Raw genomic sequence first — 23,411 nt, 5'->3', positions numbered from 1 at the left:
TAGCTTAATTGGCAGTCGATCTGAACTATAACATTGCAGATATCATAAGAAACTTAGTAAAGGCAAACAGAAGAAGACCACTGGAACAATTTTCATCTAAAAATCAATCCCATTAGTTGCTAAAATTTGCTTGAAACAAACCTCAAACGTCTACTGGATTGTAGTTTTTGTTCTCTTCTCTCACCATACATCCGGGGCATTTACACACGGAACGCCAAAAGTCTGATCTCTCTTCAAATATCATACATGGTGTACGTAGTCCGAGAACTTATCATTTAAATGTGGACTTTCCCAGTCTTTTTTTTTTTCCATTACGCCCAAGAATACCACGTCTGTAGGATAACTGAGGCTGTAGAGCAACAAATGAACGGAAGATTCAGAAGAAACTCATCAAGAACAATTTGGATCGGAACAAGTCACAGTCATTCACCATGCCAGTTTGACCTGTCTCTGTGAATCCAGACTGGCACAAGGAACCAAAGAAGAACTTCCAAAATGCTCACTCACCACAAAAGCAACTTCCATCGTGGAAGCAATGATACCGATTCGTAACTATCACAAGCATCTCTCTGCTCTCAATCTTGGAGACGAATTTGATGCCGGCATGGCAGTCTCTGCAGATGCGAAGATTTTTTTATCGCCCGATCGAAGTGGAATTGTAAGTCCTATTGCTAATGATTTCTTTTAGATTATGAAAAATTGTCTTGCTTAAGATGATCATTAATGGCGTCGCTCGAATAGGACAAGCATCCACGTAGGTGTGGAGCCATGGCGATGTGACCTCTGTTCGCATGCTTCTAAGGCGCAGGCCCCACTGGCCATGGCATCTTCTGCGACGCTCAACGCGTTTTCCCACTTGCTTACTTTACCCTCGCCGAGATCAAAGCTGCAGCAGCAGCACACCCTCGACTTCGTCCCTTTTCTCAGAGCACGGGCCGGCGGGGCATGGCGCGACAGTGACGCCCAGCTAGCCTCGACCAAATAAAATTAAACAGTCTCCGCTTTATGATTGATGCTTGGGACAAAAGCATGCAATGCAACGGTGAAACGTAAAAGTCGGGAAAAAATGATTAAAAACATAATGTATTTTTAAAACGCAAAGTGGAGGACAATTTCAGTGGCCATGGGCCATGGCGATCGATTCTGCTCCCAATTAATAATCACGCAGACAAGAGATAACCATGAGCCATCCATAATGAGCTCCCAGGTGAGTTAACAAACGTTACAGATTTACACAGGACAAGGAACCAGACGAAGAAGAAGAAGCCAGAAGAAGAAGCAGAAGAAAAGGGATAGGAAACAGAGACAGAATGAAATAAGGGAACGGAGACCGGTCCTCTCCCTCACACACACGAGTTATGAAAGCAAACAAGAAAGACCAAGGCTTTCGAGACTTAGTTGGTGGGGTTGCTCCGGAAGGATCCCAGGGCCTTGATGGCAGCTGCCCGGAGGATGTACTGGTGGTACGCCGCCGCCGCCAGGGCTCCGACCAGCGGACCCACCCAGAAGATCCACTGCAGGCACAAAACAAAGTAGAATATGAAGTGAGCTTGTTTGAGTTAATCACACACTTCAGTACTTGGCTGGTGGATTTACCTGATCATCCCAGGCTTTGTCCTGGTTATAAATGACGGCGGGACCGAGGCTCCGGGCGGGGTTGATGCCGGTTCCCGTGATGGGGATGGTGGCGAGGTGCACCATGAAGACAGCGAAGCCGATGGGGAGCGGCGCCAGTACCTGCGATCAAGCAAAATCGATTTTTTTTTTCTTTGAGATGAGACGAAAACGATGGGACTTTGTTGATGTCGAGCTGAAGAAGGATGGGATTTTGACGTACGGGGACGTGGGAGTCGCGGGCGCTGCGCTTGGGGTCGGTGGCAGAGAAGACGGTGTAGACGAGGACGAAGGTACCGATGATCTCGGCGCCGAGAGCCGTGCCTCTAGAGTAGCCGGAGTTAACCTGGTTCGCCCCGCCGCCCAGCGAGTTGTAGGGGTGCTTCATGATCCCCTTCACGATGCCCACCCCGACGATGGCGCCCAAGCACTGCGCCACTATGTACAGCACCGCCCGGACCAGAGACACCTTCCGCGCCAGGAAAAGCCCGAACGTCACCGCCGGATTGATGTGCCCACCTGAGAAAAAACACAACCTTCTAATCAGTGCGCACAAGGTGTTTGGCTTAGTGCCCGAGAGAGTAGAGAAGCTGACTGAGAACCTGAGATGCCTGCGGTGCAGTAGACGAGAATGAAGATCATGCCGCCGAAGGCCCAAGCGATGCCGAGCAAGCCAACACCGTCGCACTGGTTGACGGCGTTCTGCTCCTTGTGGCCGATGACGGTAGCGATGGTGACGTAGAGAAAGAGCAGCGTCGCCACGAACTCGGCTATGAGCGCGCGGTAGAAGGACCAGAGGCGCAGCTCGCCCAGGTCCAGCAACGGCGCCGGCGGTGGGTCCGAGTAGTCCTTCGCCGGCGGTTGCTCGGCCTCCACGCTAACCTCCTTCGACATGATTCGCCCACTGCTTCAGCTGCTTCTCTGCGTTCTTCAAACCTAAAAGCGCAGGGGCGATGGTCTCTTTATCGAGACCATGATTGATTTTGATATTGGCACAGCCCCACATTAATAAAAATAAAAAAAATAACTATTTATTGATTTTTTTTATATTAATATAAAGAACATAATAAGTAAAATTTTCAATTTTTTTGAATAAATTAAATAATCATTTTTTGTTTTGCTACTGTGGTATTTCCACAAACACCTTCGCTGCACATTGGATTGGATATAGGCTTCACGTGAAGTGTTCCCCGCCTTCAATTGCAGCAACAAAGGTTGTTGGATTTATGTGGACGATTCAAGTGGGTCCCGCTGACAGCCCAACCACGTGTACTGCTCACTGCATCTGCCACTTTGCTCTACTGGCTCTATCTCGTTCTTTACAACCCAAACAGTTGCAGGAACTAAAACTAAGTCTGCCTCATTGATGTCGATCATGAACACAGCTCAACATGGCTGTCACTTCTTCATGTTTAGTAATCTCTTAAGTTAATCACGATGGATGATGAGCTCTCTGGATAGCACTGCTCCTAGTGCATGCAGGATTTAACATGAGTCGCTATCATCATCCTTTCTGATGCAATTGTGGCTGTACCCATCAAATAATACAAAAATTAACCCTATCTCGTTCCTATCAGATCATCAATTGTTCTCTTCGAGATTACAGGACTCTGTGGCTCTTCCACTCTTATCCTCTTCTTTTGTTTTAGTTGATTAATCTTTTTCTTGCGGAGGTTGCTCCATCAGATTTGAGAAGGTTGCTTCGAGGATCAGAAAGCAATAATAAACTCTTTTGTGAGGAGAATATGCTCACTGCAATTCCTGCCTGCATGATTTGTATCTGATTAAATTTGAACAGCTGAGCATGAGGGACCTCAATCATTGGAAGCCAGAGATACCACAGGCTTATTTGCCATGGTATTTAGGCCTTAGAAAAACATATATTCTCATAATCATTGCGTGAATTTAATGGATTCATAGTTAAGAAAAATCTAGGATTCAGTTTTAAAATATATCTGAACAAATTTTTTTGTTTACTTTTAATTTGGACTTCATTTTTCACTCTGCTTAACTAAGGTAATTCTGATAAGTCTCTTTCAGTAATGATTTATGCTTATGTCATGCAGTTAAAAACCAGATTAATTTATCTTTTCTTTCTTTCTTCGAATTTTTATATTCGTATCAATATACTGAACATGTCGTACATATTTCTCTTTCATGATGCCATTTGTAGCTTGTGAATTTGGTTTTTTTATAATCCAGTGTTCCATCAGCATCAGTTGTTTGGAAAAACAACTGGAATTGGCATTCTTTAAGGGAGGAGTTTACTAAACTTAAAAGGACAGCTTAAATAATTAACCTTTCAGTTTATCGATATAAAAAAGACCAAGTAGTAGATTCTAAGTTGACATTTTCTCTAATAAAATATTTAAAAACTTATAGTTTACCAGAACCTTTGAGGGTATTGCTCTGTTGCTTCTGTTTATATTTTGAAGTAAGTTGATCCTTCATCTTGTCCGAGTGATGAGTCGATGAACGCTGAAGACGTGGCGCTTTTGTTGCATGGTCGAAAACTCCAGAGATGTAAATCCCTTGCCGCCGCGGACCTGTAAATACAGTGCTGAGCCGAGGAGGAGTTCTCCGACGATGACTCTTTGACGCTCAAATCAAACTTCCGGCAACAAAAAAGAAAGAAGTATATCAGAGGCAAGAATTATAGCTACAGTAGAGATATAAAACATACCTCCGTCGAAACATGAGGGTCTTTATATATGGCTCCCCAGAGGCACGTGCACGCTCCCTGAGACGTGCACGTCCCTCGAAGCATACCTGGAATGAGTGTATCAGGAAAACATGCCTGAGATCATACCCCAATAGTACGAGCATATTCCTGATGCGACAGTGGAAGTTTCCACCGTACGATTCTCCGTTCGACCAGGGCGCTGTCCATGCCTCTTATCGGCGACACTGGTTCCTAGGAAGATTTCGCCACCTGCTCCCTCTGTCTTTTACCAGGCCAAGCGAAGGAACCGCTCGACTAGCGCTTTTCTCGGGCTGAGCAGAGGAATCACTCGGCTAGCGCCTTTCTCATGGCGAGTGGAGGGACCACTCGGCTAGTACCTTTCCCGTGTCGAGTGGAGGCCCGTCGGCTGACGACCTTTAAGCGGATGCCCGCTCGGCCGAATGCCGTGGCTACTGTTGGCCGAGCGAGATGATCGCTCGGCCTCCGTTTCTTCTTGCTTTGCACACGGCTAGTACCTTTCCCGTGTCGAGTGGAGGCCCGTCGGCTGACGGCCTTTAGGCGGATGCCCGCTCGACCGAATGTCATGGCTACTGTTGGCCGAGCGGGATGGCCGCTCGGCCTCCGTTTCTTCTTGCTTTGCCTTATGTACGTCGGAAACTCGACGTCAGGCCGAGCTGTCGAGATGTCAGATCGGCTAATCCTTTTACTGATTAAGAAGATAACCCCCGCCCGGGTCGAACGTCTGTCGGATGTTGACCACTTTGATCTTCTGTCAGACGGACCCCCCTTTCTTCCCACCAGATCAATCATGTACGTTTGCTGTTTGATTGATGAGCAGGTTTGATCACGAAATCTTAGATCATTTTTTTTTTTTTTGTGATTTTGACTTCAGAAAATAGGATACTACTTTGTGTAGCCAAAAAGCAACGATGATGACGATCGGTGATTACATTAATAGAAGACACCGGCGGACTGTTAGAGCTACTCGAAGCTTAAAGAACGACCCCATCGCTCTCTTATGTAGTCGTCCAAAGAACCAAGGTTGCTCTGCTCAAAGCTGGTGAAGGATGATGTGTCGTCCTCCACATCGAACAACGCAAGGCTTAAATGCGATCCTATACTTGAACATGGATATGCTCCGTCGTCCTGGCAATCTGACGCCCTGTTTGACTTTGAGGTAGCATCGCTGTGGCAGTTCATCCATGACTCCATGCTCTCCTCACCTTGCAGAAGACTCAGTATCTGCAGAGACATGCATCATGAAGATAATACAAAGATGCATCAGAAATTGAAATGGCATATATATATATATATACCTCCCTCATTCGAGGTCGTAGATGAACCCTCCTTGTGATGCAGAGTGATGCAGCCATCATCATTCTTTTCATTTCAGCTTCTTCGTACTTGCCATTGAGGTTGGGATCGAGCAGGGCTGTAAATTCCTGTTTCTCTAGTAGTGGTATTGCCTAGAGAAACAAAAGCAGCTCAGTCTCGCTAGCTGCTAAATCAATCTCAGAAAACCAGAGAGGCTTCTTTGTTCTTACCCACATTACCAGACTTCCATGACCCTTGGAGATTTCCTCATCAATTGGCTTTCTCCCGGTTAAGAGTTCAAGTAGAACAACACCAAATGCAAAGACATCCACTTTGTTGCTGATCTTCCCGTGCATGAAATACTCTGGAGCCAGGTATCTGCAGCTAGGAATGAGATGTATATATGAATCATAGGGATGATATACATGGTTAATTTACATGAACAAGAAACTCACCCGAAAGTGCCCACCACATTGTCTTGTGTCAGATAGGTCAAGCTTGTAGGTGCCCACATTGCCAACCCAAAATCAGATAGCTGTTGCATGCGTTAGAGTTTGTTATATACTCATGACGAGCTGTGAATGCTCATCAGAAGTTTGTGAAGCAACCTCACCTGAGGCTCAAACTCGTCGGTGAGAAGAATGTTAGAAGACTTGACATCTCTATGGATCACTGGTGTCGAACACTCATTGTGGAGGTAGCTAAGAGCCTCAGCAATTCCAATTGCAACCCTAAATCTCAGGTTCCAGTTCAGTAAACACTTGCCATTTTTACCTGCTTTTACATATGAATATTAAGGAAAGCATCCATGCATAGATCACCATTCAAACTAGATGATTTTCTTTCCTAAATGAAATTTTTAACTGTTTTCTCTTTCTTCACCAGTTATTTTGATATATATATCTATTTGACAGGTTTCTTAAATAATGTCTCACCATGGAGGTTTTCTTCTAAATTTCCCTTCTGGAAGTACTTGTAAACTGAAACTAGAGTACTGTCCTCAATGCAGATCCCGAGCAGTGGAACAATGAGCTTGTGTTCCAGCTTAGTAATGATGTCGACCTCCAAAAGGAAATGCCTTGATGTCTCTTCAGAAAGCTTGGACAATTTTATGGCTACTTGCTGGCCATCTGAAACGTGCCCTCTGTAAACTTGGCTGCTCCCTCCTTTCCCAATTAAATTCTCTATTTACATAACAGAAATATAGTAATTGCAGGGATTAATGTGTTTATCCATGTTAATGAAAGCTAGCGTTTGAAATTAGAACCTGAACAGAACTGACTGGTTGAACTATGAAGCTCATTGTATTGAAACCATCTGCAGTTGGAACCATTTCTGATGAGGATATCGTTTAACTCCTGGATTAGATTTAGATACTGTTGATCCACTGACAAAGATCTGTTTGGCAAGTTCATCACCCATCGAACCACCGACATCTTCCTCGCATCATCTTCCACGTGCTTTGTCGCTCCTCTCTTAAGCAAGGGCCAACCAAGTTTTGCCTCTGCCAGCTTCTGCACTAGGTTGCAATCCGGGCTTGGTTTCAGTGCCACTTCTGGTTCCAGCAAAAGGAATAAGTTTAAGAACAAGCAAAAAAAAAAAAATGTTGCACTTTAGTGGTTTCCTAATAACCGGGAATTTACCTAGAGATGAATTGGCATTAGTAGTAGCCACCTTTTTGAATATCACTTTTCCATTCTGAACTGCCATTACAGCAGTGGTTGGAGGGAGCTTCCTGGCACAGTACTTAGCTAGTGAAGCTGAGCCTCTAAAGAATTTAGAATTTCTATTAGATCAGCACTAGAACAGGAACTCGAATGCTCTGAGACATCTCACATACCCTAGTGAGATTTGCTTGTTTGCTCCTACTATTACTTTTTCGGCATCATAGACCTTGGCCTCCTTCACCAAAGTCTCTCTGATCGACTTCCCCCTCGACACCCTGCCCACTAGAACAATCTAAAAGCCACAAATTAATAGAAGCGAAGCCAAAAAAAGAGACCTTGAAGCTAAATTGGCTCACTTGCTTAAGATTACATAAGCTCTCGCATGTTTCCAGGTAGTCTTCCAACACTTTGATGAGAGAAAAGGTAGTGTTCTTGAGGTCTGAAACAAGAGAATGCTAATTGAACAAGAAAAGTCGCCCGTCGCAGTAAAATTTAAGTCCATGTTGGTTTTTAGTACCTGAGTAATGGCAGATATGAACTGCCACGACTCGATCACCTTGCTCGGCCACTGTGTCGAGTGTCCAATCGAGCAACTCCTTGCCCTTGGCATTCATTTCAAGCCCTACCAATATGCTCCTTCCTTTGAATTGGTCTTCCGAGAATGCCTCCCCCATTGGCACCAAGTCTCCGATCCAGATTTCTGATGCTCGGATTCTCGATCTGATCAATAATGATTGGCCAAGGAGAAAAGTGAGCAAGGAGCAGAACAAATACAAGTTCCAAAACGGTCTCATTAAAAGGTAGGAGGTAAGGGGGATCACTTACTGTATGGTTTCATTTTACAGAGCTTGCAAAGGAAACCAAATGAAACCCTCAATCTTCCTAATTGTGTGCTTTACCTAAAGCTAGTTGATTAGTCACAGTCCTGCAAGCTTTTAATTAGTTTAGAAGGGATTTGCTACCTGAGACATCATTTTAGCAACAACCCAACCCAACCCAACTCCAGAAATCAGCCAGGGGAGACAGCCAGGGGTGGGTCACGTATAGGACATAATTAAGAATCTAGTTCAGCCACACCTTTCTAATACCAGAAAGAAAAGAACAGCTGAGAAAAATCAGCAGAGGAAGGATGAACTCAGATGGAATATTGCAGAAGGAATTGTGGAATGGCCTCACAATTTTCTTGTTTGGAGATTACGTTCTCTCAATATTTCCATTGATAATTAATGTTGTGAATGATCAAGTGAGTTAGAAGCTGAAATATAGAGAATAAAAATGTCACATTAGATTTTTTTTTTCCACATGTGGGTACTTTAATAGAGAAAAGTGACAATCGGATCAAACGTCGGTGGCGCGGAGTGTCGGTGCCCTCTGTTCGCGCTAGTATTTATTTTCAATTTTTATTTAAATAAAATAATTTAACGATGGGAAAAATGCATATTTCTTTATTTTCATTTTGTTTCTTTATTTTACTTAACTTGAAGGGGGAAAAAGTAAAAACAAAAGTCCGCGACGATCACTCGCAAGCATGGGCGCCGCTTAGGTTCTCGATGCGGAAGCGGACCCCCGTCGTGGTGGTTTCCTCGGAGGAGGAGAACGAAGGTGAATTTCGAGGTCGCGCCACATCTCCCGGCCGCGGTTCTTCCGGACCGAAGTCAAGGTCGGTGTCTACTGCGAGGAAGAGGCCCCGAGGACAGGGCTCAAGGAAGGGTAAGGGTGCCGCATCAGCACTTCGGCCGGCGTATCCGGTACGCTACTCGGATCAGTCTGCTTCTTCAACCATTGTTGTTGTTATAGTTTATTCAGCTGAAGGATCTGTTTCTTGTTTTCTTTTATGTTAATTCTTTGTTAAAATATGTTTTTTTTTGGTTCTTTGTATGTTGGAGCACTTCTGGATCATGGCAACCAAGTTCGTTGAACGTTGCATGCGTCAAAGCTTAAAACTGCAATGTGGTTGACTCTGAATCTATGTACTCTTAAGCTTGCGGGATGATATATAACAATGGGGAGTCTAGGGTATCATATGTGGTTTTGGTAATGCTTCAGGCCTTGTGATGTCACTGATGGGGAACTTTTATTTAGTCAGGAGAACACAAAAAGAAGATTTCCCAGACTGATTTTTTGAGGGCCTTATATATCATCTTGTATGCCTATTCTAATTTGACACTAAAATCAGAGATGGATGCCCAATCATGACAAAAAGGGTTAAAAGTGAGAAACACAAGAATGGTGTCAGTGATGCCAAAATTTTCAAGTCTCACAAAAGAGTGTTGTATATGCAATAAAATGTAGCTAGCATTTTTTAATGATACAAAACATCATATTGATGACTGATCTAGCTTATCTTTACGAGGTAACACTGAGATAACTGAATAAGGTATTAACAGAAAAACACTCCTGCAAAGTTATCCTTATTCAATTTGTCATGTGATTCTCTTCATTGTTCCAAATTGGGCTAGTGACTGACATTAATAAGTTATTAGCCATTGGGAATGCATATCCATATACCATGACCTCCCCATTTATACTCCACTACTTCCCTTGGAATTTAGCAAACAGCATTCCATTTGCCATTCTTCATTTCAAACATCATTTGCCTAGGAAATAGTAGATGCAGTATAGTGCTCTGGCATTGGTAGATTAAAATAGCTGTATACTATCTATCATTGTGAATATTAGAATTGTATAAGTAATTACATGTAATGCATGAATATGCATCAAATATTTGTGTGTGGCTGATATCTCTTGGAGCCTGAAGGGTGATGATTCACTAAGTTACCAGCAAAGAGGAGAATGGGTTAACAGAGAAAGAACTGACTTCCTGGTGCTGATTGTCATTTAAATCTATATATGTTTGACAAAATAGTTGCTTTGTTGGATTCAGAGGAGGTGGATGGTTACCGAATTATAACTTATAAAGAAAAGAGAGGATGATCAAAAGAAAAAACAAACTCAAAAAAGAAACAAACTACTTGGAAGATACTATACAGAGAGAATAGGGTTCTATTATCTCAGTGCTGATTAGAGTTTGAACCCCCTATATTTATCACCAAATGCTTTCTTAGTGCCAAGATATTCTCTTTTTTCATGCAACTTTGTATCTTCAACTATTTTTTTCTTCTTCTCATGCTTGTCACTGTAACTCTTACATCTATTGCTCTTCTTAAGGTTGCATTTGATAGTCTTTCTGAAGAGTTTTCTGAGCATCTTCACAATTTCAGTATTACACCAGGTATAATCTGATCACATAATGTTGAAATTGCAAAAGTTTTATGTCGTAGTGTAATCTTTCACAATAATTGGTAAATATATACTCTTGAGTTGAAGTGTTTTTAGTTTCATAATGATTCTTTATGTATTGGAGTCAACTGAATTTGACATCCTGTGAAATAGATTATTGGTTCATAAATAGATGTCATCATGTCAACAATGAAAATACATATAAAATACTGGTTATTTTCAGCAGTTTGTTGGTTATACTGTTTGCAACACTGTCAACAATGAAAATACATATAAAATACTTGTAACGAATCCTTCATCATTGTGAAAGATAAATTAGGCTTATAGGTCTCATTAGTAATGCCTACCTGATGGTCACTAGCAGTGGGGGTAATAACATTTTAGATCAAGAGCCTTTTGGTTATATATATAATGTTAGTATTAGCTCTAAGAGTCAATTATGAGATGATTGACACATCCATATTAGTATCATTGAGTTAGACTCAAGTGAACCCAACCATATGGATTCAATCTAATCCGAATTAGACTTTAGTTAGACTCAAGTGAATTCATTCACTAAAGAGGATTAATGGAGATTAATGAAACATTGGAAGAATTAATTTTGAAAATTGAATTAAAAAATGAAGAGTTTCAAAATGGCCTTAATGGAGTGTTAATGCTCATTAAGTCGCATTAAATGAATTAATGCTCATTAAGTATTTTCATTGGATGAAGTACAAAAAACATTTTTTCCTCTCATTTTTGAGGGTGAATTTCATTCTTCTTCTTCTTCTCCTCTTCTTCTTGGCCGAAACTCCTCAAGAGGGTTGCTAGCACAACCTTGAGTGTTGGTCTTCTCCATTTCCTTGTGTTCGTGTGGATACCGAAAGAGGCACGGACACGTGATCGTGCTGAGATCCTAGCTGTCGGGAGATCGAGTGCACGCTCCAAAGGGATAACTCCCTCTCATGTAAAACTTAGTATATGGTTTTTTTTCGCATGGATCTTCTGAGAGGAACTAGATGTTTTCCGCTGCGCTTTTGCGTGTTTAGCGCCCTAGTTCCTTACAATATATATATATATATATATATATATATATATATATATATATATATTCTTTTTTTTTCATCTCTGCTTGAGCCTTGCTCCTCGTTTCTTCTTCATTTCCCTTTGGGTTATATCTCATCACTTGAGTTGATCATGCACACCATAGGCTCCATCTTGTATATTGTTCGCTAAATTGGATGTTTGAACTCTGAAGACTTGACTAATCACTTTCTAATTTGGTTGCTAATACTTGTATGATTGTACAAACTTGCCATAGGATTGGTGGCAGTTTGTAGATTCTGTTCTCAAATGCAGAAACATTCAAATATTGACTTATTAGGATAGAGCCTAGGTCTCAAATGTAGTATAGTTCATATCAGTTCAGTATGACTCAAATTTATTGCTTTCGTATTCTATCTAGGTAGGAAAATGTGAGTGGGTGGTCGGAGTGGGTTGGTTTTGGTTGCTTCATCTGGTTGTAGTTAGGTTGTACAATTGTCTGGTTGGATTTAGTTGGCTTATGTAAAGGCACAAGCCAAATCCATCTTATTCAGTTAGTTTATGTACATGCTGCAGAATCATCATGCTTATGGCTACATTTAATTGCTTCTGAGTTTGATTGTGCGATCTGATTGCATCAAGTATATTACACCTAGACCTTAACTTTTCTATAATAATATGAACCTGATTCTTTTCCCTGTCATTCATCATAATGACTAATGTATATAGCTATTGGTTTTGCTTGTTCTTATTTCATTGTTCATATAAAGCTCATGACAAAATGACACATTAATACTTGAATTATTAGCTTATTGTTCCTCCATAACTTACCTAATTTCATGCCTATGTAATGCAACAGCTCTTTTAGTTATTTTTTCCCAAAACGTTCAACTGAAACAGGGGTTACACATACTGAGAAGAAAGAACTTTGGAATGAGAAGCACAAGCCACATTCCTTGGCAGAGCTTGCTGTCCATAAAAAAAAGGTTCTTTCTTGAAAGGCACCTTGTTGTACTTCCATTGCTGAATTCTAGTTTCCTTTAGGTTGTTTAATTCAAAATTTCTAACTATTAATGTCACATGTATGAAGTTTGTTCTTCAATGTTGACAAACACAACTGGGATTTTGCTAATAAAGAATAACAAGATTGTAAAGTGAAAGATCATTTTTGGATTTTGCTAGCTGATAATTCGCCTATGTGTATTTTGTGTTGGTCTATAACTATTGTAACCCATGAGTTATGACGGTAATTGGATGCAAAACTTGGCACGTTCCCTTAGAATCTTCATTACATTTATTATTTCATACAAATGGAGAAACACATACAGCAAAGAAAATGGAAACATGAGATAGTACGCTAATGATCAATATGCTGTCCTTGTGTTTGCAACAAGTGATAGGAAGTGGGGAAGAAATAAATGCCCAAAAGGAAAGAAAGTGGGAATAAGAGATATGATAGTCATTCCCTCGTAATATTTAGTTGCGAGAAAGAGAACAAATGATTTTTTTTTTCCCATTGTTGCCTTGGAGGGGAACGAAGATGGATTTTTTTTATAATTTTGTTAAAATAGTTTTCTAAAAATATAAAAAGTTAAAAACAACATCCTAAAAGAATCAGAATGAGTTTTTCCCCCCTCCTATTTTATTGTTTATAAATACAGCAAGCATTTTTCAATTGTATTGTTTTCCCACCCAATCAGGTGACAGTGTTAGCTTGAGACTGAGATGAATCTCTCCAGCATTCTCTTCCACCCACTCTCTCTCACACAGGAAACAGGGAGAAATGTGGACTCAATTTCATCATTCCCTCAGCCCATTTGTCCCTCTCTTCCATCCACCTAGAAAACTAAGGCTTAAAGATGGACATTAATTATGTTGAACTCATACCCACCGCTAACAGTATTCTTTTTGCATTTGATTTAGTTTCAACTTGCATTGGTTTAATTTTTGTCCCATAGAGGATTTTTTTTTTAATTTTTAAATGAGAACACACCAGCAGTTCTTCAGTTCATCTTTCTCCAGGTTTAGCAGATTCGATTTTCTTATTTCACTTTTAGTTCTCAGGTTGAAGAAGTCAAAAGATGGTTGGAAGAGAGGATGACGAGAAGAAAGGTGATTACTAGTCTCATCATACAATGATTCTGCTTGTAATCTTGTAGCAGCATATTACTTGAACTTGCTATCACATCCTGAGGAGATTGTTTCCATTTTATAAAATCACTTGACCCACTCCTTCTGTGCGACAATTTAATTCTCAGTGTTTTGAAATATCTTGAAAAAACCCTACTTTTTGTAGTATATTTCACTTCTAAAAGCATGTAACCACAACTAAACCATCATATAATCCATAATAAATTCTACATAAACCATTAAAACTGATAACAAAAGACTTAGTACATAACAATCTAGCAGAAGCAAAACTTAGCAAATGATGAATAGGGCTCAGACATGTAAAAGTCATGATAATTGCAAGCAAAAGTAGAACATTAGCAAAAATAACATATTAACATCTCGAATCTCAAATACAAATTATATGAACAATAAAATTGATGAAATATGAAATCAACAGCAGAAATTCTAAGAAAATTCTTCATATGACTCTGAGGGATTCTCTATGAAAAAATAGGTCCAATCTTGTGCATCTGTAACACGTGCTTGTGCATCCAAATGCTCATGGTTTGCCACCTACACTTGCATACTGTATGAGGAAGGAGACAAGGGAGAAGGTGAAGAAGATGCTATCCTTAATCAAATAGTTATCATTAACCATACAAAGAGCATTAATTTGCTGTCATGATGGTCTAATGCACATCATTGCCTCCTAGTCTGATCTTCTATAATTTATTACCTCCCTTCTTGCAGAATAATAGAATGGCTGTATGCATACACGAGATAAGTTGAAACTGGTGTCACTCTGTAGAAGTTTCTAAATTTTTGGATATCCATGTGGGTATATTGGGACTAGTGCAGTGCAGCAGCACCTTTCTTTTCAAAGAACTCTTGTTAATTCAACTCTGTATCTTTTTGTTTTGTTTATATGGAAGCATATTGACATCCTGCAATATGCTTGTTTTCCTTGAATACAGGAAGGAAGAAACAACTGTCTTCTTATCACTGGTCAATCTGGAGTTGGAAAATCTGTATGTTACTTTCCTTTTAACTTTCTGAATGTTACTTCTATCTGCTTCCTTCTGCTTTGTATGATTATATTGCTATCATTGTACTTTCTGTTTTTTGGTAGACTGTAGCTGGAAAATACTTTTTGCTGGCATAGGTACTGCATAACTTCTGTGAAAGTCAGGGAGAGGCAAACTTGAAACCAGAATTGCTTTTTTGTTTAAGTTGCAGTCAAAGTTTATACAGTCAAACTGATTAAAAGCGTTAGTATAAATCTCTACAAAAAGTTTGACATGAATTAGATATTTTAGACATTTCAAAAATCTTAGCTGTCCTGCATACGCAAAACAGTACAATGCATGCAATCTTATTCATAAATACTTCTATTTGTTACTTGAGATACCTGGAAATATGCTAATCCATCCCCTGGTTTTGTGCTGGTGTTAAAGATTGTTGAAGCATAGAACTGCATTTTTTTCATATTCTCACATGATGAGTTCATTACCTCTTCAGACAGCTATTCATGTAATTGCATCACTACTTGGAGCTGAGTTGTGTGAATGGATGACTCCCACACCTACACTTTGGGGAGAAAATATCCATAATTCTAATTCAGGTATTTTCATTTTCTATGATGTTCACACCATGTTATCTGCTTTACTAACAATAGTGCAACTGCACAATCATTTCATGTAAATTAACCTTTCTATGATTTTCTTTGTTAGACCAACTGTTAACTACAAATGATTTTTGTTGTACAACTTGTAATATTTTCAGACTTGCATGTTTTGACAGGACTACAGTATGTCTCAAAGTTGGATGAATTTGAAAGTTTTGTCGAAAGGATAAGAAAATATTCATTGCTTCATCCAGCCTGTTTTGAAGAAATAAGAAAGCCCCTTATTCTCTTAATTGATGACATCCCAGTAACAAATGGAAGAGTTGCTTTTTCCAGATTAAGGAAGTGCTTAGAAACCCTTACACATTCAGCACTGGTCCCTACAGTCATTTTAATTACTCAGTATCACAAAATTGACTCTTGTGACAGTGCTGCAGGGAATTGGGAGGAACTTGAATCATTTATTGAGCAAGCTGGGGCTTTTAAGGTAATTTTTTTCGTAAAAATATTTTAAAATTTTTGGAAGATTGTATTAGCAACAATTTTTCATGGGTAATATTTATATTGCAGGTGGTATTCAATCCTATAACTGAAAATTCCATAAAGAAAAGGCTTACTAGAATTTGCCAAGAAGAGAAGTGTAATGTTCCTGCAGAATTGCTAGATCAGATTGCCAGATTTAGTGGAGGTGACATCAGACATGCCATAATATCTTTACAGTATTCTTGTCTAAAAAAAGTGGAATCTTTGCCCATTCAGGCATCAACTTTTAATGGCAGTTCCTGCAAATTAAATTCCACTAATCCTGTTTTATTGTCAATTTCACATTCTGGATACGGACAAATTAATTCTCAAATATCACTGCCATGGGGGAGAGATGAAAAAATTTCTCTGTTTCATGCATTGGGGAAATTCCTTCACAACAAGAGAGAAGAAACAGATGCTCTTACACTTGGTAAGTGACTCTGAATTATATTCATAGATAGTGGCTGCATTTTCCTACATTTACTTGAATGGATACCCACAACCAAATTTGTTACCCTCCAATTAGATATTTCTCTACTTCCACTCTTGTTACCCTCCCATAAGAAAGCTCTGTTCCCACAGAGTTTGCATGAACACTACTACTACCAATTTTATGGGTTTGTTTAGTTTGAGTATTTCAATTCTCCCTTGTTGAGGTCATTTAGGTCTTCATCTCTGTCATGGTGAGGAGGTCATTTTAGATAATTTTCCTCATTTAAGGACACATTGGCAAAGGAGATTTGTACTCATGTAGAGGTGGTGCTAAAGTTGCTTGTGGGAGGCACTGTTAGGACTTAGGCCAACATGAGAATTTGCTTCTTTGGGAAGATAGTGTCAACGTGCAAAGGTGGTGGCCAATTCTTCACCTAGTTTGAGCGAGCTACATTGACCAAGGTGTCTTTCTGTTTATAGGTTTATGAAAAATTATTATTTTGTGATTGTTGATGCAGGGTGTAGGAGAAAGAAGGGAAGGGAAGGGAAGGGAAAGAGTTGGGCAGAAATTCAGTGAGCAAATTCGTAGGAAATTACTTCGCATAGATGCACATAACCTTAAGAACTCCTAGTCTTAAAGATGTGCGTAACAATATACACCATACCTCTATTGGGTAACATTGCAACTGTCTAAGATCAAATCCAGGAAACATGACATTCACTCTTGGAATAGGAGATGAGTTGATGAATTAACACAAGAAATGCTATGCAGAAATGCAGAAAGTATATGAGCACAAGTATAATCATGCGCATTGAAGGAGTGCTTCCACAATAGCATCAGTAATGTAATCTATTTATTAACATGAGTCCAACAACTGACAACATAATTAGTGCAAACTCACAAGCAGCAAACTGCAAAGACAAGTTTAACCACAAAGTAACTATCTGCTTCAATATGTGCACTGCAATACAAATCGCAATGCAACAAAACCTATTTAAGTCATGATCAACCGAACAGGTATGAATTTTCACCATTTGACAATTCATGTGCTTGGCAGTTATGGACACAGCCCTCTTTTACAATCATGCCATTAAGATAAATCATGAGCACAGTGGACCAATTAATAATAGGATTTTCTCCGAGACTCTATGGGAGTGGTAGCGAATAAGCCTCTTGTCAAAGGTATGCCTGCATGAAGCTGAATGCATGCAGATGTTTCTTAGTGCTAGGACTCTAGTATTCGTGTTAGAATAGCCTTGCTTATCAGTTTAAATTAATCTGAGCCACTGTATGGCACTTCCAACAATGTCTCAGTTGAAATGGAAAAGTATATGTTATTTTCTATTCTTTATTACACTTGAGTAAGCTCACATTTTGATTGGCTTCTGTAGCACCAGAACCATTTGTTCTGAAAGAGAGATATTCAAGGAAGCCAATGAAAATGGATGCTCCTGAGAAAGTTGTTTCACAGGCACATGGAGAAGCACAGACCGTTTCTGATTTTCTACATGAAAATGGTAGTTGTTTATCTATTTTTTCCCCATCGGTAGAATGACTTTGTGATTGATTACCATGTTTGGCTGATATTCTATTTTGTCCAAATTTTCATGTCATTTCTGATAATTGGCATATTTTTGAAGGACAGTTAAGTCGATAGATAGAAAGTTCCTGTTTTCCTTCCCCTTTTAGCATAATCTCTCTTCTAAAGCGCATCTCTCTATTTTCTACTTCAGCCTTTTGTATTTCTTATCTTCTCTCTCCATTGCTGTAAACTACATAAACATACATTTTCTTCTCTTTCATTTTTTACTATGAAATCCTACATTTCAATTTTTATGATTAAGTTAGTAAGACATTAAGATCCATATAGAATGAAATTGGGCAAAGACTACCAGGTCCTAAAGATGTTCAAAAAGTTGTTTATCTTTGTTTTTTCCTAAAAGGTTGCCACTTATACATGTCTAATTTTTCAAGGATTCATATCAAATTTAAATTTCACAAAGATCGTTTATGACCCTTATCTCGCCCAGAATTAAATATCCCTGAAGGTAAGAGTCTAACTCACCTAGCATGTACGAAAACTATAATTTTCTTTTTCGATTGACACTTTAGTTATGGGAATACAATCTATTGCAACTCATAAAATTTCCCATGCCTAATTTGATATTATCTAAATTTTATTTATTTCCATATCTGGATGAGGATGATCTCCAAAGAGCCACAAGTGCCTTCCTTTGCTTGCCTGGGCACTTTGGTCTATCACCTTGCACCTCAAACATTATACTAAGACCTTGATGCCTTAAAGAGCCTAGCTATTTTAGAACACCTTTGAGTCATGAGAATGTTTAATTTTTCCTAGAGCTTAAAATAACTCCACTCACATATTTTTTTTTGACTCTAGTTACTAATGAAACTGGCCTGATTGACTAGAAAACTCAGTGTTGCTCTGATCTGGAGAAAAGAGGCTATAGAAACTAAACTATTTTCCATTCGAAGCAATGGTATATATCTTCAGATATATATAGCCTTTCGTTGGATAATCACAGTCCAGTTCATATGTATTGGCAAGTAACCACACTACCAATGAAATCAAACCATGAACTTGCTTGAGTTGAATTCTACATTTATACCTAGTGAACTTAACACACAAATGCTATTTTTGATAGAATAAATCTATTATATTTTCTATTAACTAGAGTATATTTAGTTAAACTTGCATTAAAAAGTAAGTAAACTACCAAATACCAATTATCCATCTTTACCAGGTTAGTTCCTTACCCGTTTGGAACTGACTGATTGCTTATAACTACTTCAGATTACAATTGCCAACTTAATTTTGTTGTTCTTTAGATTGTGAAATATCCTTTGGAATTTAGTACAATTACTTTCCTCACCTGCAGTGCTTGATTTTTTAAGTGATGAGGCAATTGAAAATGCATCGCTCATCGCCTCTTATTTAAGTGATGCTGACAACATTCTTGCAAGTATGACACACCGAAGATTTCATCGAATAACTGATACATACGAACCGGACAGTATTAGACAACAGATTGTTGCCTCAGTTGCTGTACGTGGTGTATTATTCGGAAACTCTTGTCCTTCACCTTCAAGGTTCATTATTTTAATATTTTTTTAATATCAACAAAGTAAAAAAAAAAGAGCATATTACATTTTTGACTATCATGTAAGCAGGTGGCATGCCATCCGTGCCCCAAAACTTTGGCAGCTTGAACCATCGTTAGGGCACAATAAGGTAATTCAGTTGTCATGTCAATTAATTTCTTTAGCTGGAGAATGCTTTTGATGTTAATATGTTTTTTCCAAAAAAAAAAAAAAAGACTAGAAGTCTAGAGAGTTCCACCAACAGTATTTATAGATTATGCAAAGCTTTCTTTGATAGATATATGAATTGTTTTCAGAGTATTTAAGGTAGCATGTAATGGTATCTCTTTTACTTGTACTGGCTGTAACTCTTTGCAAGCAGTGGGTGAGGAGCTAAAAGTAGGTTGTATGCTTTTGTGCCTTTTCCAGATGGATTCTAGCACAAAATTTTCGTTTTTCTAAACAAAGGGAATGCCCTTTGTTTCAACTTGTCTATTTGTGAGAGATGCATCGACTCAGGTAAGATCTATAAGACTTGAGTTACAAGGCAGAACTCCTATACAGTTTGCAATATTACTTTTGATTCCATTTTTCTGAGTAATTAGTGTAGGCATATTTTGGAATCACACGGTAAAATTTAACATCAAATGCTAAAGTTATATTAGACAGGAGACTTTGTCTGATCTACTTGCCTTAAACACAAAGACATTTCATGTTGGTGGAATATGACTGACTATTCTTTTCATCATTGTGCAGGTTCGGATGTTGCTTGAAAGATTTGAAGCCTACAGTACGTTTAGTTGTTGCAGCAGTGCTTCCATAGCCACTGAATTCAGACCAACAAATAAATGGCTCTGTTCAAAGACATCTTTATGCGTCAATATGCATGACGATCTTTCTGAAATTGAAGATTACAGTGGCGGTTCAGATAAATCAGAGGTTAACAAAGTAGAGGAAAGCGAAGAAGATGACATAGAAGAATGTTAGCTAACTCTGGAGGCTTTGGATTGGAAGTCTCATGGCTTAAATGATTGGTTTTTCTTATACTGAAGCCCTCTGCAATGCCTTACCACTCATGGCATATCAGATTTTGTCAACTGTAAGAACTTCTCGTGGATTACTCTTTGCATGCCATGCGCAGTGAAACTGGAGGAATTCTTGGAGGAAACAGTAGATTCTTTCGAAATATTAAAGCAAAGTACACGCTAAGTGAAACCCTTAGCAGAATGACAGAAAGTGTGCCAATTTCAACTCTGTTCTTCTCTGTCTGTTTTCTGTCAATTGATATAGGAAGATTTAACTGAAGACTACTCTGTCCTTTGTTTTGGGGTATCATTTTGCTACTCTTGATATGATATATTCTTGTCTGCTATTTTGGATTACTTAACCGCCATTCAATAGCTTGGCAGGCGAATTGATAATTGCGTATAATCTCTATCACTTTTGTCTTTGGTGATGTAAATGTAATTACTCGAAAATAAATATTTCACTGGATTTTAGATCTCAGGTGAAAATGTTATTATAAAATGTTATTACAAATAAATTTTAAGATTAATCTATTTAACACTTTGTTTAAATTTATCCCTAGCAATAATTTTGATTTTTATCTTTTTTCAGGATGATTAGTTGTGTGAGAGTGGTAAATTTATTATAATAAATAGGGATTAATTTTCGACCGATACGTGACCTTAGGAAAGTTTTTTTTTGAATCCACTGGACACTTGACGGTACCCAATAATTTATCATCTTTTAAATAATTTGGAGATGGACGAGGGTAGTCACTTTTATATGCTGTAATTTACTATGGATTCGTATGTCTGCTAATATTAATGAAAGGGATCATGTTTATGCCAAACTAAAATAACAGTAGTAAATTATAAAGATATTTTAATAATATTTAAATAATAATAATAATGATTATTAATTTTATCTAAAAATGGAGAAGATGATACACTAGACAAGTGACTTTGAAATTGACTATGTGAAAACTCTTAGCTGGAAAAAAGATGACTCTAAGCGCTTTTACATGTTAAAAAGTGTCAACAATGAAGCCAGGGAGGGGTCTCCAGTGCAGATACTCCGATACTCAAGTTGACTGATCGAACAGAAGATAGTGAATAGTAGTAAATGAATAGTTGATGCATAAGGTGGCATATGCGTAGCATTGTGTGAAGTGTACCTGCGCCTATGTGTGAAGCGTACCTGCGCCTATAGATGAAGATCCTCCTTTTATTGTGTTAATTTCCTCTTTGGACGAATCTTGATGCATTGCCAGAAAATGATAGATCATAATGATATTCTAACACCTTTCCTAAAATAAATCTATAATCTTTACATTTTGCAAGGTAGAAACATTTAGTGTATAACTTGCATAAGGGATATTTCTTTAATTCTCTGACAGCTGTTGTACAAATTGGCAAGGAGGAAGGTTAGGTCGTTAGGTTAAAGGGGCCCTTAGTGTTCTTAATCGACAAATCAACTGAGTCTCTTTTGTGGTACGATCAGATGTCGCTTGTAGGAGCGGCCAGGTCGGATTTAAGGAATGATATCAGGGACTCGGTCTTCACTCGGCCTTTCTGCTGAGCTAAAGAGTTGCATTGGACCACGTGTCTGTTGGTGCAGATTGTACTGATAATCAAGTTTTGATGTATAATAAATAGGTTAAAGTTAGATGTGTTGTTTGTCTAACCTTTTTACCAAGTGTGCATGATGGGTCTAGAGGACTGGAAAACCAGACAAAAGTTCAGTTAAGTTGATAGCTGGCACGAATTCTAGATTGGCTGAGTTCTGACAGAAGGAAGTCCAGCTAGGTTGATAGCTAGCACAAAGTCCAGATCGGTTGAAATCTGGCAGGAGGACGTCTAGATTGGTTGAAATATGGCAAGAAGTCCTGGTGGATCAAGGGACCTGACATCAACCAAGTTGACAATTAATAAGTGGAGGTAAGCAACTGGAATAGAGATCCAGTGAGGACGCGTTACCGGTTGAGAGAGCAGTAGGCGTAAGTCCAACTTAGGTCTATTTGGAAAACCTAAGCTGAGATTTTGACTAGATCCTGGTCTCGGCGAGACAAGATCTAATTAATACTACTATTTTATTGTGCTAACTTTGTTTTTCAGGATAAACATATTATGATTATCTGGACTAACTCTTTTTTGCAGAAAAGCAAGGGTGAAAAAGAGTTGACCGAGAGCCCATAAGGGATCTGGACGCCTGGACCAGTTTCACCCAGAAGGGTGCCTGACTTGGCACCCGAGTGGTTCGGGCGCTCGAAGATACTCTAGGCGCTCGGATCAACAAAGCTCATTCAGAAGCTGAGTTGAAGCGTGTCGACTAGCCAAATCCACGTCAACGGTCCAAGCACTCAGAGGGGGTCCGGGTGTCCGGAGGTGGATAAACTTTAGGGATAAAGTTTCGATGAAAACTCGTCATGTTAGCACAATTAGGCACCCATGAGGGGATCCAGGTGCCCGGACGGGGCTATGAAAGGAGGCTTTGATCAGTAGCTTAAATATAACATCTGCTATAACTTTCGTTCCTGCACGCTGGTCCAAATAAGCTCCTACGACACTATAACGCTCCTCTGACAATCGACGATCAAGTTCTACTTATTTTCTCTGTTGTCGGTAACTTTTCCTTATAGTTCTTGTACTTCACTTTTGTAACATTTCAAACTATTAGTAGATTGCCCATCGAAAGCACTCAACGAGTGCGAGCCTTAGAGTAGGAGTCGTCGAAGGCTTGAACCAAGTAAAAAACTACTTGTGTTAATATTTATCTTTTTCTTTCTCGCATCTTTTGTTAGTGCAGAAAGTACCAGACGATCGAACCTAAATTTTGATTATGGCAAAAGATTCAAAGTTAAGCTGTCTTGTGATCTAACTAGATGAACTAAGTGTGCAGGAAAGTCTTAACTGATCTTAGGCAAAGGAAAGTCCCAACTACGGTTAGGCAATGAAGTTCTGATCCGGGGAACTGGGCAAAGTATTAGTAGCTTTAGGACGTCAGGCGAAATCCTAGGGTTGTGAATTCTAGGTGGAAGTACTAGGGGTCACGAACACCAGGTGGAAG

At 39.2% G+C, this 23,411-nt stretch overlaps 3 protein-coding genes across 13 annotated transcripts; 1 reads left to right on the top strand and 2 right to left on the bottom strand.

Moving 5' to 3' along the window:
- Window positions 1-1,171: 1,171 nt before the first annotated feature.
- On the bottom strand, window positions 1,172-2,575 carry LOC122024209 (probable aquaporin PIP2-6). The gene is made up of 4 exons (XM_042582772.1): window positions 2,217-2,575; window positions 1,838-2,133; window positions 1,597-1,737; window positions 1,172-1,514 (listed from the first exon to the last, which is right to left on the bottom strand). Exons 1-4 carry the CDS (start codon window positions 2,506-2,508, stop codon window positions 1,395-1,397), a joined length of 849 nt encoding a protein of 282 aa, XP_042438706.1. The 5' UTR covers window positions 2,509-2,575; the 3' UTR covers window positions 1,172-1,394.
- Window positions 2,576-5,210: 2,635 nt separating this feature from the next.
- On the bottom strand, window positions 5,211-8,491 carry LOC122025555 (probable serine/threonine-protein kinase PBL5). 6 transcript variants are annotated; one of them, XM_042584381.1, is made up of 13 exons: window positions 8,241-8,491; window positions 8,104-8,177; window positions 7,796-7,998; window positions 7,635-7,717; window positions 7,452-7,570; window positions 7,255-7,379; window positions 6,879-7,166; window positions 6,547-6,795; window positions 6,225-6,388; window positions 6,067-6,146; window positions 5,842-5,995; window positions 5,614-5,763; window positions 5,211-5,539 (listed from the first exon to the last, which is right to left on the bottom strand). In XM_042584381.1, exons 3-13 carry the CDS (start codon window positions 7,950-7,952, stop codon window positions 5,279-5,281), a joined length of 1,830 nt encoding a protein of 609 aa, XP_042440315.1. In that variant the 5' UTR covers window positions 7,953-7,998; window positions 8,104-8,177; window positions 8,241-8,491; the 3' UTR covers window positions 5,211-5,278. The 6 variants fall into 6 exon arrangements, with proteins under 6 accessions (XP_042440315.1, XP_042440314.1, XP_042440310.1 ...); XM_042584380.1 differs by lacking the exons at window positions 8,104-8,177; window positions 8,241-8,491 and having other exon boundaries at window positions 7,255-7,346; window positions 7,796-8,084; XM_042584376.1 differs by lacking the exons at window positions 8,104-8,177; window positions 8,241-8,491 and having other exon boundaries at window positions 7,796-8,083.
- A 252-nt stretch (window positions 8,492-8,743) lies between these two features.
- LOC122022695 (cell cycle checkpoint protein RAD17-like) lies at window positions 8,744-20,846 on the top strand. 6 transcript variants are annotated; one of them, XR_006123063.1, is made up of 13 exons: window positions 8,745-9,026; window positions 10,447-10,510; window positions 12,445-12,530; window positions 13,609-13,656; window positions 14,631-14,684; window positions 15,175-15,277; window positions 15,457-15,767; window positions 15,851-16,235; window positions 17,630-17,755; window positions 19,139-19,349; window positions 19,431-19,491; window positions 19,770-19,859; window positions 20,097-20,269. XR_006123063.1 is itself a non-coding variant. In XM_042580763.1 (13 exons), exons 1-13 carry the CDS (start codon window positions 8,829-8,831, stop codon window positions 20,325-20,327), a joined length of 1,791 nt encoding a protein of 596 aa, XP_042436697.1. In that variant the 5' UTR covers window positions 8,745-8,828; the 3' UTR covers window positions 20,328-20,846. The 6 variants fall into 6 exon arrangements, 5 of the variants coding, with proteins under 5 accessions (XP_042436696.1, XP_042436698.1, XP_042436697.1 ...); XM_042580763.1 differs by lacking the exon at window positions 19,770-19,859 and having other exon boundaries at window positions 15,457-15,622; window positions 15,710-15,767; window positions 20,097-20,846; XM_042580762.1 differs by lacking the exon at window positions 19,770-19,859 and having other exon boundaries at window positions 8,744-9,026; window positions 12,460-12,530; window positions 20,097-20,846.
- The last annotated feature ends 2,565 nt before the right edge of the window (window positions 20,847-23,411 follow it).

This window comes from Zingiber officinale, chromosome 9B (assembly GCF_018446385.1).
Source record: "Zingiber officinale cultivar Zhangliang chromosome 9B, Zo_v1.1, whole genome shotgun sequence".
Classification (NCBI taxonomy): Eukaryota; Viridiplantae; Streptophyta; class Magnoliopsida; order Zingiberales; family Zingiberaceae; genus Zingiber; species Zingiber officinale.
This window is presented reverse-complemented; position numbering and strand designations above follow the sequence as displayed.

Excerpts from the sequence above, each read along its gene's own strand:
- LOC122024209 (XM_042582772.1), bottom strand. The coding sequence starts at position 2,508 with ATGTCGAAGGAGGTTAGCGTGGAGGCCGAGCAACCGCCGGCGAAGGAC. Across the intron at positions 2,134-2,216 it reads CTGCACCGCAGGCATCTCAG|GTGGGCACATCAATCCGGCG; the intron begins GTTCTCAGTCAG and ends GTTTTTTCTCAG. Across the intron at positions 1,515-1,596 it reads ACAAAGCCTGGGATGATCAG|TGGATCTTCTGGGTGGGTCC; the intron begins GTAAATCCACCA and ends TTGTGCCTGCAG.
- LOC122025555 (XM_042584376.1), bottom strand. The coding sequence starts at position 8,072 with ATGAGACCGTTTTGGAACTTGTATTTGTTCTGCTCCTTGCTCACTTTT. Across the intron at positions 6,147-6,224 it reads CCGACGAGTTTGAGCCTCAG|CTATCTGATTTTGGGTTGGC; the intron begins GTGAGGTTGCTT and ends CGCATGCAACAG. Across the intron at positions 5,540-5,613 it reads TACGACCTCGAATGAGGGAG|ATACTGAGTCTTCTGCAAGG; the intron begins GTATATATATAT and ends ATGTCTCTGCAG.
- LOC122022695 (XM_042580760.1), top strand. The coding sequence starts at position 8,829 with ATGCGGAAGCGGACCCCCGTCGTGGTGGTTTCCTCGGAGGAGGAGAAC. Across the intron at positions 10,511-12,444 it reads CAATTTCAGTATTACACCAG|GGGTTACACATACTGAGAAG; the intron begins GTATAATCTGAT and ends CAACTGAAACAG. Across the intron at positions 14,685-15,174 it reads AATCTGGAGTTGGAAAATCT|ACAGCTATTCATGTAATTGC; the intron begins GTATGTTACTTT and ends TTACCTCTTCAG.